This window comes from Alligator mississippiensis, chromosome 1 (assembly GCF_030867095.1).
Source record: "Alligator mississippiensis isolate rAllMis1 chromosome 1, rAllMis1, whole genome shotgun sequence".
NCBI classification, from domain to species: Eukaryota; Metazoa; Chordata; order Crocodylia; family Alligatoridae; genus Alligator; species Alligator mississippiensis.
In genome coordinates, this window is record NC_081824.1 from 290,219,542 (window position 1) to 290,235,397 (window position 15,856).

A 15,856-nucleotide genomic window follows, 5' to 3' on the forward strand; every position below is an offset into this window, starting at 1 on the left:
ATATTCTGCTCATTGATATTACAAGCAAACCCTCTAATCAGAAGCAATTTACAAAAATAGCAAATATGCAATGAAATTAGTTTTTTGCCTTTATGCCTCTCAAGGCTCTGGTATACTAACGTCATATTAAAAATACTTTATAGCTATGGGGCTAGTGAAAAAATGCATTTCAAGAAAGCACATATCTTAAAATCTATACTGAAATTTCTCCTCTTAACAAAATGTATTTTGCACATAAGATTGATTTGTTCAGGTGCTCATATTAAATCTACTTTTCTACTGAAGATAAACATAATGGGAGAAATCCTACAGTCTTTACTCATTGAATCAATTGTAGGTTTACCTAATTAAGGAATAAATTAGTGTGGGATATGTTCCTATTTTAAAAAATATTAATTTCCACTACAAGAATACAATAGCCCTTACAAAATATTACATGAAAATTCCTAAGGGGAGACCATTTTAAATGACAGAATTTTTTTTCTACAAAATGTAAAACTGTCCTCATTCATTTTTAGGAGGTATTAATTTGAGAGAGAAATTTCAATCTTTAGCCACATACAACTTGTTTAACATATTGGTTGAAAATTGTCACACTGCCTTTTTTAATGAGCTTCATTAATATGCTAATAATTTGTGTAGTTCCCAACCATTGTATGGTGTTAAGCAGGCAAATGGTATAAATTAATAATAACTTTTTATAAATTGCAATAAATAGTTCAACATATTGAAAAATTCTCTTGCAACTTATAAATACTCTTGGATATCAGTGTTTTGGGAGCTGCTACTTTGGTTTAAGGAGTACTCGTTTTATTTATTTATTTTCCTTTTCTCATTTGAATTTTTCACTGAATCAATCCGCTTATTTTAAAAAAGTAGCATAGATACAGATTGAATGGGTGCGCAGGTTAGGTTGAATCACTGCAAAAAGTAGAAAGCCTTTTGTACTAAATAGAAAGGATTAAGTTTATGAACATTAAACGGTGTGTGTGTGTATACATGAAGATGGTGTTGTCTTCGACAGTTATACAACTTCACATATCACAAAAAAAGCCTTTAACAATGTACTTGAAAGAAACAGTAAAATACTGAAAACTAAGTATTGTATTACCTAGAACTGAGCGAACTACCTGTTTTAAAAAACAAAAAAGTTCTTCATATCCTAATGGTTTAGTTCAGTGATTCTCAACCAGGGTCTCATAGTACCCTGGGGTGCCTTGAGATCCTTTCAGGGTTACAGCAGGGGATCATGCAGTGTTAACACTGCTAGGTGTGCAAACATGATTCATAAGATAAACGCAGAGATTTCAAAAGGGAATATGCAGAATTAAAGCCATTCTGCTCTGTTATGATCTTTTTGCGTTCTTTACAACAGAAGAATTGATGTTATTTTTCTGTAGCCAAAATATGTGTGAAAACTAATAGCTGGCATTTTCTGAGGCGTGCTTCAAGTCTAAAAAGGTTGAGAACCACTGAATTAGTTTATTAGTTGTATTGACACCCCTTATTTTCTAGTACAAAGTGTTAGACAATATTTTAAAAGTAATAATTATCTAGATACTGAGAAATATCTGGAACTTCCAAATGCCAGATTCCTCTTATAATTAAAAATAAGCATTGGAGTGCATGAATTTCTTTTATAAGCCAACAAAATCAAACAAAAGACATAAATGTATTAATTCAGGTACTAAGTTCTGCACTATAGTATAGTAGTATGCCATCATATTCCTTTCCTTAATTAACTAGCATATGAATAAGAAAATATGATGGTGTAATTAACATTTTCTTCACTGTTAGAAGTGACCTGGGATGATTTTATTTTGTTACCACAGGATGGAATTGAGGAGCTGTTCCCATCATTGTCATCTCTAAAGGTGATAAATGCCATATAGAAACTTGCTACTGCATACGGCTGTAGAGGATGAGTATTTATTACGCCCATTCTGGATCGGCAAAATAACTATAGTCATGAAAAAATCATTTTAATAAAATCTAATACGTACATTTAAAACAGTATACCATATAAAAGATTTTTTCTGCTCTAGTGTATATTCATATGTGTTTTTATTGCTGTGATTGAAGTATAATAGTAGTCATACTTATTTCTTTATAACGTAGTAAGTAGCATTCATAGGCTTCAGTCAGGAATAAGATGAGATTGTTCTAGCAGTTGTACAATATGTAGGCAGCACAGCACTTCCTACAGAGAGTTTCCAGCAGAAGGCTTGATCTTGCAAGGAGTTAAGCACTTTGGCCATGATCCAGCAAAGCACTTAAGTTCTGCTTAACTTTAAAATTGTGAGTAAACCGATTCCTATTCAATATTTACTTCAATGGCTATTTAATTCAAGTTAAGCAAATTAAACATGTGCAAGATCAGCAGCCAGACAAATATAGTTCTAAACACAATGCTGCCATTTAGTATCTTGTTTTAACATGTAAAAATATCTTTCATCCTTTTTTCATCCTATATATTGGCCTTGAATTTGCTAGTATCTGGACGTGGTGAGGATTATTTCTTTTGATTTATATCCATTCCCAAGCATTTTCTTTGTATACTGTAGCTCATTGTGGTAGTATTACACAGTAGCATTGCAGTGCAGTGACTAGTAGAGAAGACTTTTAATTTTACTTCACCTCCTGCAAGAAAATACTTGAGTCCCTCCTGAATACAAAGTGTTAAACACTTTGGACCTGAAACAGGGAGAGGCTGCTGTGCCTTCAGCTACCACTCACCTTGTGGGACCTGCTTACTGCCTGGTTGGATTGCATCCTGATTAGCATGCACATATATTTTTTCCATGTTTAATTTAATTAATTTATCAACATTCAGATAGATACCTTCACTTATTTTAAATTAAAAGACTCTTCTCAATAAATATAAAGTAGGTTGTCTGCAGGATCAGGGCCTCAGTTAGTTAAGTAAGAGCAGAAAATACACCTCAGTGACAATGTCTGTGCCTTATTCCATGCATACTTCTTTTTCCTTTGTACTAAACATATATCAAGTAGAAATGGGAACATGCAAGGAAATGGAGGTGAGGGATGCAGTGCACGCGTGTGTGTGTGTGAGTATGCATATGTTTGTTTCTGCTACTGCCCTAACTCTTTCCATACTTTGTATTCACTGTCTCACTTGACTGACACAAGAAACCCACTGTAGGAAGAGAGGCTTCCTGTGAACTAAGCCTTGTTTCCATGGTGCAGAGTTTTCTATTTAAAAAATAAATCCCTGTTTTCTGGGGCTACATATATGTACGGTACTTGTGGTGCATTCATACCAAGCAAAAATTACCCTGGAGCCAAAGGAAGGGAAGGACTTCCCACCAACATACATACTCTAAAAGGGGGGAAAGCCATAAAATATACATTCTACATATTTTCTCTCTTCCCTCTTTGGTTCTGAACAAGGAAATCTCATTACTTTTTGGCATGCAATTTAAGGTCACTGAATCATTTTGTTGCCTCATTGGCATTGCACTGAAAGACCAGACTTGAAAACAGTTGTGTTTGAATGTTTTATATTCATATTAAATCCTGTGTCGTTAAGTATTTTAACATTTTAAACATACCCCCCCTCGGCTAGTGGCAAACTGTTGCTGAGTAGATTTTTTTGTCTCCTATCCCCATGACTAGAGGTTTCTCACTTGCTGTCAGGACAGGCAGTGGGGCAGCTTCCTGCCCCAAAGGCCTCACTTTAGGACTTCAGTTAAATTCCAGGCACTTGGACACTCTTCTTTCAAGTGAGATACACATAGAAACTCCAGCGCACTAAACAAGGAACCAGCAGCCCTGTACAAGTGCTGTTAAAGCCTCTGACCAGGAGGCAGAGGTACAAACTTCACAGACTCTGAGGCTTTCTAAGTGCAATTTTTGGAGCGAAACCCTCCTTTCTTACTCCCTGTTCCTCCCCACCCCATAGCAACTTCTACTATTGCCTCTTGCTGGAGTGCTCTGTATGACTGAAGCTGTTGGAGGAGGGGGGAGAGGCTAGTGAGTACGGATCTCAGACCAGGCTTAGGGTGACGGCAGGATTGTCCAGACATATGCACCAGCAAGGAAGGGCACAAGCCACCAGATGTGCACGGCAAGTAGCCAACAACCGTACCCAACAACCTGCAGCCCACGGTAGCCTTAACCAGAGTGTGCTCAGTCACCTGAGAACATGGGTGCTTGCTAAACAATTAGAGAGAGAACAGGATCATCTGAGCCCTTATAATCCAACTACTGCATACTAGTGCATATTACTGTATAATTCATGATGTTTATGACAAACCAATGCATACACTGGGTGCTTTTTGATACACACATACACTGAACTATTTCTAATAGCAAATCTTAATATTTGGCAGGCTGTTTGGCTGTGCTGTCACTTGAATGTAGTTTGGTATAGTATACAGCCTGTACTCTGTATCGGGTCCGAGTTTGAGTGTAAAGTCTCTAAAATCACTGAACCCTACACACCTTTATCCTCCCTGCTCCAGCTGCCCCTCCCCTTCCCCTCCACCCAGTTGCCAGCTGAAGGGAAACACAACAGAGCCCCCCTCTTCCCTCCTCCATGCACTTACCAATCCTTAGGACTTGCTGGGAAGTCTGAGGGATGCCTATTAAAACGTGGAGAAGGAGAAACAAGAGTCCCTTGCTGCTATCCATCACAGAAAGCCGGGGCTCCCAGCGAAGGGTGCTCTCCATCTTCTTCACTCCTTTTTAATTCATGCTGAAGCTCTGCCAGCTCCTTGCACTCACAAGCTGCTGCAAGTTGGGCTATATTTCCACCTCATTCTCTCTGTGTTTCTTGCTCATTGTGCAGTCTTAGCTGTGTAGGTTTCACGTGAGGTATTTACACATGAATAGCTGTTGCTGTTGCTGTTGCTGCTCTTTTAGGTCCCGTTACAATTCCCTCTGTCTCGGTTTCCCTTAGCCCATCACTCCCCCTCCATCAGTTAGTTGCATTTTGCAAAAGGATCTTCCCAGAGATTACTGAATTGATGCTTCTGTGTCGTTTGGAGCCCCAGGGGGATGGAAAGTTCCTGCTTGAAATGGCTGGAGTGTCTCCCTCATTCGTCCTATAGTCAAGTGCAAAAGTGGAAGAGAAAAAATAAAGAAAAGACAGCGAGGGAGGGAGAAGGGGGGGGGCTTGCAGAGGTTCCAGCACTACTCTGATCTCTAGCAGATTAACTGGGATCTGAGCCACCTCTCTTTCTCACATGCACACACACACACACGCGCGCGCGCACACACAACTATTTTATGCGGCTCTGCTCTGGTGCTGATTGAATCTTTGTTTTCATCCTGATGATAAAGGCAAATCTAATCTCTGTATTGGCCAGGACTGAGGCTGCTCTTGAATATGATTATAGGAGTGCTGTCAACTTGAAACTGGTCAATTTGACCAAGGTGAAACAAAACCTCTTTTGTTGTGCTTCCAGGTCCCCATCGGCAAAATACTTTTCTTTTTTCTTCTGCTGCTTTAATGTCCCCTTCCCCACTTCTGTGTGTGCAAGAGAGAAAACCAGCATGTGAGTAGGTGTTAGAACAGCAAGGGGTTTTCAGTGTATGAGACTTTTCCTGCTTCTGAGTGTGCACATTTCTGGGAGCAACAGCAGAGGTAAACTACCTCTGCACATTTCTGGGAGCAACAGCAGAGGTAGTTTCCTGCCAACTCCCACAAAGAAGATGGGATCTCTTGCTTTATTCTCTTCCCTTTGCCTTTGGCTGTTCCTTCAGCCTGGTCTCTATGTAGAGCCCGATTCTGGGGCATGGAGGTGCAGTCATCCTCCAGTCTGGGCTCACTGACTGTGCCCAGTTTCTCAGAAGTCCCGGGGAAGGCCCCCACTCCCAGCCCATCTGGCTTCATGAAGACGCAGGCAAAGGGGTGAAGGTTTGTGCAGGATGTCCCTAGCGCTCCATGGTCTAGCATCCTCGTTTGCCATTCAGGCAGTAATGGGTATTACCTAGCCTGCCGTCTTCTCCCTTTGCTGTAATGGAATTCCTGGTCCTTCTCTATGGTCCTGACCAGGATACTCCAAAACCATCGTCCATCACACTGATCCTAATTGCCTCCATTTTTTTCTGGGTCTTGGGCAAGCTTTTTCCCATCCCTTGTGGCCCAGTGCCGCCTGGTTTCACCTGGGGTTTGACTGAGATATGGATATCTGTATAGTATAAGAAATATGTAGGGATCCCCGGGAGCATACTGAGATATGAGGACCTGAGTATATTGTGTGCATCTTCCTCTGACACAGCTGGGGTTCTGATAGCAGTGAAAAGTCAAAACAGATTAGCCTACTGTACTGGGGGAATACCTGGCTGGGGAGCAAATGTCTTTTGTTATATACTTAATTGATCATCTTTTCAGTAGGGTTCAGTGCTATATCTCTGCTCCTGTCTGAAAGTAATTCATTATTCCTTCACATACTTAGGGTCTGGTTTAAATGGTGGGCCCAGCTCAAAAATTTCATAGCCCAATCATGGCAGGGGCTGCCATTTTCCTGGCCAGATCATGGTGCAGGGGCAGGAGCTGAGGGGAGGTATCCTTCTCCATCTCCTGTGGCTGAGGCTTCCCCCTCATCTCCACATCCAGCCCAGGACAGGGAGGGCATGGTGGGAGGGTGTTACAAGGGAGGGCCCAGCCTAGCAGTACCTTTGCTTTCCTGGTCTTGGTCTGGCAGGGGCTGGCAATGGGCCAGGCTGAGCGGGCAGTGGGCTAACGCCTTCCCACTGGCCCTACTGCCTCAGGGGCTCCAGCCCCCTCACACCAACCCCTGCATGCAGAGGAGCCCGGCAATCAGTGGCTCCCCCCAGCACCAAACAAACATGGGGCTGGGATGGGCCAGACCAGGTGGGTAGCAACCCGGCCCCAGCCCAGTAGCCACCATCACTGCCTCTGCTTCATGGAGGCTGGCGATCTTGGGGGGACACTGCTAGTATGGAGAAGGAGGGGTTATTCTTCTCCTCTGTGCCACTGCCATTGGGGAAGGCAGCCCGAGGAAGGAGCATGCCAGTCAGCCCACAGTCTGTCACTCCAGGCTCGAAGCAGCACCCCTTCCCTCCTCCTCTTGCATCCCATCTTGTTGCAGTGAAATACCATGGATATGGCTGCTTGCCGGGGAACTTCACAGCAAATGGTCATATCATGGTATTTCCTTGCAAATTGCATTTTTCATGAAAATCATTTAATTACGTGATTTTCATGAAAAATGTGAAATCGTGATTTAAATCAGGCCCTCCTCATACTCTTCTGAGGCATGTGGTATTATCCCTGTGCTATAAATAGGGAGACCAAGACACCTGTGGCATCCATTGACCTCTGATGAGGCTGTGGAGCTCAGTATAAGAGTGAGCATCTGAAACTGGGGTTTTGAACACTGAAGCAGTTTAAGTTAAAGGCCAGTTTTAAGAATTTAAGTGTGAACGTTATCACTGAACAGAAACTAGCTCTCTTCACTCCAAGTGCTTCACTCCAACCAGCAGACCATCCTTCTCTGTAATTTGATTGCTTCAAACTCAAGTTTTCAAGTTTCAATAGGATTTATGATGTCTGACTATGAAATTAAGGAAACTGATCTGGAAAACTGTAACAGGAGAATGACTTCCATATAACGACAGACATAAAATCAAATAGCTAAGGTCCAAAATTTAAATTACTTTACATTTGTTTATTTTAGTATGCTATTTCAGTCTGCCTGCCTGTTAATCCAGTGTCTTTCGTAAATACTGGCAATTAAGTCATCTGTTTATCTGCAGGATGTATTCCAGCTTAGAAATGCAAGCTCCCACACAGCACTCTGCAGAACAGGTTCAATTTTTTCCTGAAAAGTCTACCTCAAAGGTTTAGAGGCAAGTCTATGATATTGTCCTTTCTGCTGAGATTCCTAGCAGGGGTACTTAGCATCAGTTGCGATGGTATGTTTTTTTCTTTTGCTTTTAATGCATTTGTGTGTGTGTGTGTATTAAAAATGATACAGTGTGATAAGAAACAGTCTCCAAATTTTCAATATCCATTTGGAAAAATCTCTCTCTCAGAGAAATGACTAAAAGAAAACAGCAGGTAGTGTAGGCCCACATACTCATACTACAAAACCATTCAACAGAAGGAGTGCAGGATGACTAACAAATCTTATTCTCAGAGCCATGCTGGCATGACTGATGGTGATGACGTACAAACAAGTAGCAGTCCAAAACAAAGAGTTATGTTAATTCCACTTCACCAAGATAAGGCAATATTTGTAAGGAGAGAAGAACAGAACTGATAAAGAAAATACCCTAAGTGGTACTTTCAAAATCACTGAGGACATTTTTATATGTGGTCTGGGAGTGAGGGGAGAGCATTTTAATTAGAGTAGCTTCAAAATTGCAACAGGGGTGCTTTATCTAAAGCTCACCAAATGATCTTTAATTAAAGCACTCCCACCACCATTTTGAAGCTCAGGGACACTGATACACAAGATGTGGAGGCTGGCTGGAGAACAGTAACTACCACGCTCCAGCAGACTTGATTAATGGATTAATCCAGCTGCCTCCCGGCTCGTGTATAGGTACCCTGAGTGTTGACCTAGCTCTGCTCCCACTGAAATCAGTGCTAAATCCCCATTACCTTCAATGGAGTCAGAGTTAGAACAAGACAGTGTTTTGAAAAGACCATCTGCTTTGCCTTCAGACTATTATAGAACTACTACAAACAAATTAACAAAAATTAAACAATAGGAATGGGGTGGCAGCTCTGCTTTCATTTGGTTGAAATCTAACCTGCTCCAGTTTTGCCAAGTCATTGGGGCTAAGTATAGACAGTCAAAAAACTTGAGGCTGAATCTATTCAATCTTTGCACTTTAGTCTAAGCTGTGTAGATTGAACTAATAGGCAATTGAACAGACATTCACTTCTGATTTTGGACATGCAGCCACATGCCTGCAGTGACAGAGGCCAGAAGCCAGGGGGAGTGTTAGAGCACACCTCCGTGCTGAGCTGGAACAGCCAGCTTAGGCCAAGGCTAGCCTGCCCACCCTGCGAGGGGGGAGTTTGCAGGGGAGGTACAAAGCATCCTGGGATACTGGGATAATGTGAGTTAACTTGAAACTGGAGTGGCTCTGAGACAGAAGTTCAATAACCTGATTTAACCTAAATCAGTTAAGTCAGATACTATATCCAACCAGGTTTATCTTAAACTGGTTTCAGCCATTTTGAAAGTGGTTTATGTGCACTGAACGTCTGTTGTGTTATAGATTTGAACTGGTTTCTAATCACTTATGCCAATTTATGTGTAATTTCCATCTCTAGCCTCAGGGTAGTTATGGCTCATTCATTCCACCCTGGCAAGTCGAAACAGAAATTTGTTTTATTCTGTAAACGTAGACTGGTAATATCTTATAGATAACATACTTCCCAGTCCAGCAATGAAAAAAAGAGGGGCTTCTTTCCAAAACCTTCCACCTACTGAAAATCTGCCAGGGCCCCAATTCTCTGCTCAAGAGTGCACTTAAACCAGTGCTTACCATTAAGCAGATACTAACACACTTCCCTAAAAGGTCTGCTTTTAAGAAATTGCCATTCTGCTTTCCCAAACCAGGACCCTGAAAGGAGGAATTGTGTGGATGTGTACCACTGTTCCAGAGCAGAGTTACTCAGGTGTATTACTTTCTTGGATTTTGCTTTTATTATGCTTTAATCTTTCATCACCTTTAAAACATGTACAGTGTTCTTGACTAACCATTAATGATTGAGCGGGCTTGAATGTTTTTTTGTTTGTGTATATAATTACAATGTAACTTGCTGTTGCTTAGAATACACACCTGATGGGACCTTCTCAGAATTCTCCTTTATAAAAATGGGGGGGGGAGGGGAGGAGGAATCTACTTTAAAATTTTGCAGCTTTTACATTCAGAAACAACTTACTTGCCAGAAGCAGTTCTGCAAAATGTTTGGGAAACAAAGTAGACCATTTTAAAACACAAAAGAACAGGAAATGTTTCCAATTTGCTGAAAATTATGTTGAATTATCCTCTAGCCTCCTCTCCCCCTCCCTCCATTTTTCAGTGAGCTCTGATCCATTCGGTTTTCATGTCATATTTTTGCTTCTGGACAGTAAGTCAAGAGTTCAAGCTGTACGTTGGAACCTGGATTAATACACAATGCTGACATTCAAGTGTGCGATGATGGGAGAGCTCTTCACCTTTGGATAAAAATGTAAAACATGGTGCCTAAAGCACAGTTTTCGCTGTCTGTGTTGATATTACAGGGTCTTTAGTGTTCACTTGGACCTCATTCAGGAAAGTGTAGGGGAAAATTCAGGTATCCTGGCCAACATTTCTTCTCACAATTAAACAGGTTTGGATGCCCAGAGCTTTTGCATGTAAGCTGCCATTCAACTCATATTGGCTGAACATTTGCTTACTCATTCATTGCATTGCCAGTATTTAACTAAATGCATTAGCAAAATGCTTTGAAAACTTTGAGAATGAAAGGTGCTATGCAGAACCAAACCTTATTTTAAGTCTAGATCACACTATTATAAATAAGAATGTGTGGATTGAAGACCAGTATTCCTCTCCTTTCATAACACCTAGTTTTAACTGGATAAAATGCATAAATACTGTGTAATTTGCCATTTTAATATGGCTACTAATTGAAAAACTGGAACCTTTTCAAATTTCAGAGTTTTCTATTGAGTCCCACAGTATAAACCCTCTTCCTGAGCCTTTGGGTTCATATTGATGGTAGAATTAGAAAGCCCTGGTTTTATGGCCAAGCATTAAAACAACAGTTGTCCCCATGAGATTTCTGCCCAATATAATGAAAATCTCATGTGTGGCTGATTTTTTTGAAACTTTTTCCATTTTATGCTTGAATTTTGTGGGATTTAGCTCTATTCAGTTCCAGTCTGATTCATTCTTGATAATAACCTTTTCAGCCTATGCCTTACTTGTTCTAAATACGGCATTCTTTGTAGAATTCAGGGAATATTAATCAGAGAAAAAAATATTTTTCCACATTCATAGTGACCATTTAGTGCACTCCTACCAACATGCAATATAAGATCCCACAGTTCATTACAGAAAATAACAGGAGCAAAAACTCCAAATGGAAACTTAATAAATCACACTTCACTAGTTCTTTCATAACCTACATGCAGCACCTCATAACACAGAAATTGATAGGATCATCTAAAAATAACCAAGCCAAATCAGCATTCTGCTTCTCAAACAAATAACCCTTATGTTTGCAAAATCTTCCACTCTGAAAACACCAAAGAAAAAAAGCTTCTATAAAGAATAAAGGAAATAACTAAATATTTTTTTCTTTTTCCTGTTTTTGGTCAACTGTGTCCTCCTAAAGCCTGTTGGGAAAAATCTCTCTCTCTCTCTCTCTCTGAACTATTGCATCCTCATTTTTTTAAATGATTTTCAAAAAGCTCTAGAGCTCCTGTTCTTTTGAATCATATCTGGCTTGCCCTTTTCCCTTATAACAATCTCCCATTCTTATCTTCAGCAGATTCAACTTCCACACTGGCAGCCTAACTGACTCTTTAATGTCTCCTGCCGTTTCGTACTTTTCTCCTCCTTTGACCATCAACCTTGAATCAACACTTCCATTCATCCAAATGGCTATTGAGAATTTACAAAGACCATGTTTCACTCAGCATTGGTCCCCTGACCTCTCAGTATTTTGGTTACACCAAACATCTCATGTGTTTAAAAAAAATTCTATCACTTCCAGAAATACACTTTCTTTAAATAGGAGGCTCCACTGGGAACTGTGGAGTCTAATTAAATCGAGAAACTTTTAAGGGTGCATACCATAACTAACTTACCATCCAGTTTGCCATTTGACACTTCTGTGATCTCCGGTATAACAATGTATGCAATTTCTCTCTCACTGTCCGGTATTTACTCCCTTTCCTCCTTGAAGTCAATTGTTGATTCATTTTGTTTAATGTCTTTATCCTCTCTCTCCATCACAAAATTCACTTTGTCAGCCCTCATGGCCAAAATCTTCTTTTTCCTTTCTTTATCACATGCTGCTGAAGCGCCTCTAAAGAAAGCCTCATGCAGGCTTTCTGTACACATTTTTTTTTAATTTTCTTTCTTCAGTGTTTGTCATCGTTCAGGTCGAACAACACTACTTTTCCATTCTCAGTAATGCCCATGCCTCTAGCTACACCCATCCATTAAGCATTTTTTACTTCCTACTAGCACTCTCTCTTTTTGTTACTTCCCTCCCCTCACCTGCATCACCAACCAAGGAAGAAATCATTTTATCCCTTCACACCAAGCATGGGAGGCTGATTGGCCACCTTAAAAAATAGACAGCCTCTCCCAGCACTAGAGAGAATCTGATTTCCCTCCACCTGATGGTAGGGACAACCAAAGAATAATTCTCCCACTGTCATGGTGCTGGGAGCTGACACAGATCACCTGCCTACTTTCACACTGTTAAAGCTGGGAGAAACAGTGTTTTGGGGACAGGGAAAGCACGGTGAGGTAAACAAGGTAGTACATGAATGGAAGAACTTGTGGGTATGAGTGATGGAATATGGAACTGGTGGAGAGAAATTTTGATTTTGTTTTTATAGGGAGAAGAGAGGTTGGGATTAGCAAAAAGTGGGAGTCGGATTTTCGAGAACACATAGCAATGTCCTGAATGCTGCACCTTTGAAGTTAATGGTGATGTTCCCATTGTCTTTAGTGGAAACAGAGAAAGGCCATTGCTAAACACTTCTGAAAATCTTACTTTTACAGCCTACAGCAACATGATATGGGCTTTTTTATGAGTTTCTGGTACTAGAAGTGGATAAAAATAATAAGTATGCCACATGTGGGTGGCAGCAAATTTTTGAATTAGTCTTTATTGTTTCTATTTTGCCAACACATTTCTGATCTATCTGTAAAGTGAGCATAATAATCCTTTTTCTTCCCACGTGGGTGTTGAGATTTAATTAATCCTGAGATGAAAAGCAATAAGACAAAAAAATTGTCATAGCACTTCAGAACACACAACAGTAAGGTAAAATTACTCCCATTGAATAAATTATTTCTATTGAAAATAATATAATACTTATAAGACCTTAATCTTTGCTCTGTTTTATTCAACTGCTCTTAGAGTTCTAGACCCCAACATGCAGAATTCTCTTTCCTAAACTCGAACAACATCTCTTCAGGAAAATATTACAGAAAAAAACTCTCAACAAACTAACATTGATTCACTCCAGTGAACTGGGCTAGCATTAATCTGCAAAACTGCTTTTCCCCAAGCAGTAGATACTTTTATCCATCTTACTATTTAACTATAAGACATAAATAAACCACAATCTAAAATGTAGCCTACTGAAAACCTTTCTCCACCAAAGACCTATTACATTTTCCCCCCAATATATGATATACCAGAGACTTCTTAAAAGAGGAAACTTCCACTATATATATAGAACATTAATAGTGCATCCAGTACAGAAGCAGAGACTTTTGGCAAAATTCAGCTCAGTTATAGGGGGAAGCCAGAAAATTGTACTGAAGGGAGATGATTTATTCTGAATTTGGAGCAATAAAACTGAGATTAGAATGTACCTACTTGAAAGCACAATATTGGTTCACTCCTGGCCTTTTCTGGTTTCTCCTGTTTATACAATTCATGGTGAATCTTTGTAAGCTAACACTTTTAAAAAGAGTTTGTTAAACTCTGTTGTGTAATATGCATCATATAAGTATATCTATCTATCTATCTATCTATCTATCTATCTATCTATCTATCTATCTATATTTTTTTTCATCCCTGACTGCAGAATTAATAATAGCTATGCTTTAACTGATTGGGTAAATTAATTATAGTACCAACTCACAACCCAAATTAAAAGAATGTCTGGCTTATTTTTTCCTTTCATTTTTATAACTTTTGTGTATTCATCTGTATTTCCAAATATCGGCTTAAATATCAAATGAGAGTAGAGGTTTTTACAGTATTCGATCCTGGTTCAAATCACATGCTACCTTGGTGGGAGATAGTATATCAGTATCCTGAGATTTTCTGCCCTCTTCTACATTTGACATAGAAATGAGAAGTAGTTACTGGATTCATAGGAATATATTCATTCCTGTACTGGTGCAGACACTAACACAGGAACTGATGGGAAACAGTATCCCCTCCCTTCCTTTGGGCTTTTGGTGACCAGTTTACCTCCCAACACAGGTGTGGCACCTTGAATCTTTTAGGTAAACTTTGGCTTCAGTGACTTTCATGAGCTTTTGCAGAAGCATATCATCACTGAGGTATCGAACTGTCCAGAGCACTTCCATGATCTGCTCCCTTTGCCTCTTGCTTCCCTTCCCATTCTTTCCCCATCCTGAAATGCCTACAGAGATGATGCAATGGTAGCAAAGAATTAGTAACTACAGCTCTGAGACTGGCAGTAGGGTCCTCTTACCACAAGCCTAGCTCTAATAATTAGGCCCTAAAGGAGGAATTATGGTCTGCAATTTGCAAAAAACTGTAAGTTCGCTAACAATACTGAATGTCAGTGTAAAGACTTTCTGATTTATGTTGGTATAATGCCATCTATATAGCACATACAGCACTGAATTGAATTAAAGCTACAAAGAGTTATTCCTTTTGGTCCTGAATGTTAAGGAACTTAAATTAATATGAGGTCCCTTCCAGCCTTACTTATCTATGAATAATGGTATTGCATTGTGTGTTTGGTTTTTGTTTTGTGGGTTTGGGGGGGGGGGGGTTGTTTTGTTTTCTGTACATTTCCATCTTTTGAGGGTAGAATATGTGTGTGTTCTGTTTGGGTTTTTTAAAGAAAAAATAAGCACCTCTAAATTACTATTTTCAACATTTAATTTATTATTTCTTTTGTAGTAATGTACAATAGCCTCAAGCAAAATCAGGGATCCATTCTATTTAGCACTATGCATGCATGCCCGCCCACATGCGCACGCGTGCGCGCATACACACACACACACACACACACACACACACACACACACAGCTGATAATCTCAGAAGCTCAAAACAGAGAAATGGCCGGTGAAATAGGTAGCTCATACCACGAATGTTCTTGCAATGAAGAACGGCACGTGTCTTGTTCATTTCCTTTCTTCTTCATAAAATACTTAATTTTGATATATTTGTTGTTATTATTTATTATAGAGGCAGCTGGTAAGGGATATAGGAAGAAAGATTGGGGAAAAGAAGATGACGGTTATTACAGAGGAAAAGGTAAAGAGGAGAAATAGGAAAGGGAAAGGATATGACAGAACTGAGAGAGAGAAGCTAGTAATAGTGGACTGAGAAGATGACAAAAATGTCTAGAGTTCAAACAACTATTTAGTTGGTCTAATAAAAGATATCACCTCTACCAATATTTCTGAATAAAGTCCAAACAGTTACTTGCTGCAGTAGGGCATATTATCCTAGGTGGAACTATGATAATGTAGATATATTGCTTCTGATATGTGAGCCAGGCTGGATATCTTTATATGGTACTATCTTGTGTCATGTAGACATATGATTAGTATTAATGATGAGTTGAATGCTGTGAGGATTCTCATTACTTTGTGACAGCCAGCTGCAGCTTGAAGGTTGTGTGGTGTCCTGATCTTGTCCCTAAGTGGTCCTCTCCTTGCATCCAGCACCACTTTGATCTTGCTCAGATTAATGTTGAGCCTTTCACAGACAGCTGCTTTCTGCTTTGGGGGCTAAACCCTCTGTTGACCTGGAAAGGCTCTGGATCAAGCCCTTCATGTTGAGACATCTGAAATAGATCTCCCAAAGTGCCATCATACGCATCCTGTTATTGGTAATTAAATCATACAGGGACACAATTATGACATTAAAGTGCAGGTAGCTGAAGGACAAAATCCTTGAG

The 15,856-nt window shown here is 39.9% G+C and overlaps 1 protein-coding gene and 1 long non-coding RNA gene across 2 annotated transcripts in view; one reads left to right on the forward strand and one right to left on the reverse strand.

The window, feature by feature from the left end:
• Positions 1–5,146, reverse strand: part of GRIK1 (glutamate ionotropic receptor kainate type subunit 1) — a 252,425-nt gene extending 247,279 nt beyond the window's left edge. The window contains exon 1 of the mRNA XM_019476375.2: positions 4,569–5,146. Within this exon, the coding sequence (XP_019331920.1) occupies positions 4,569–4,692 (124 nt within the window). The 5' untranslated portion in view covers positions 4,693–5,146. The remainder of the gene's footprint in view (positions 1–4,568) is intronic.
• LOC132247724 (uncharacterized) overlaps positions 1–15,856 on the forward strand; it is an 86,964-nt gene that overhangs the window by 19,064 nt on the left and 52,044 nt on the right. The gene's annotated exons all lie outside the window — the stretch shown is intronic.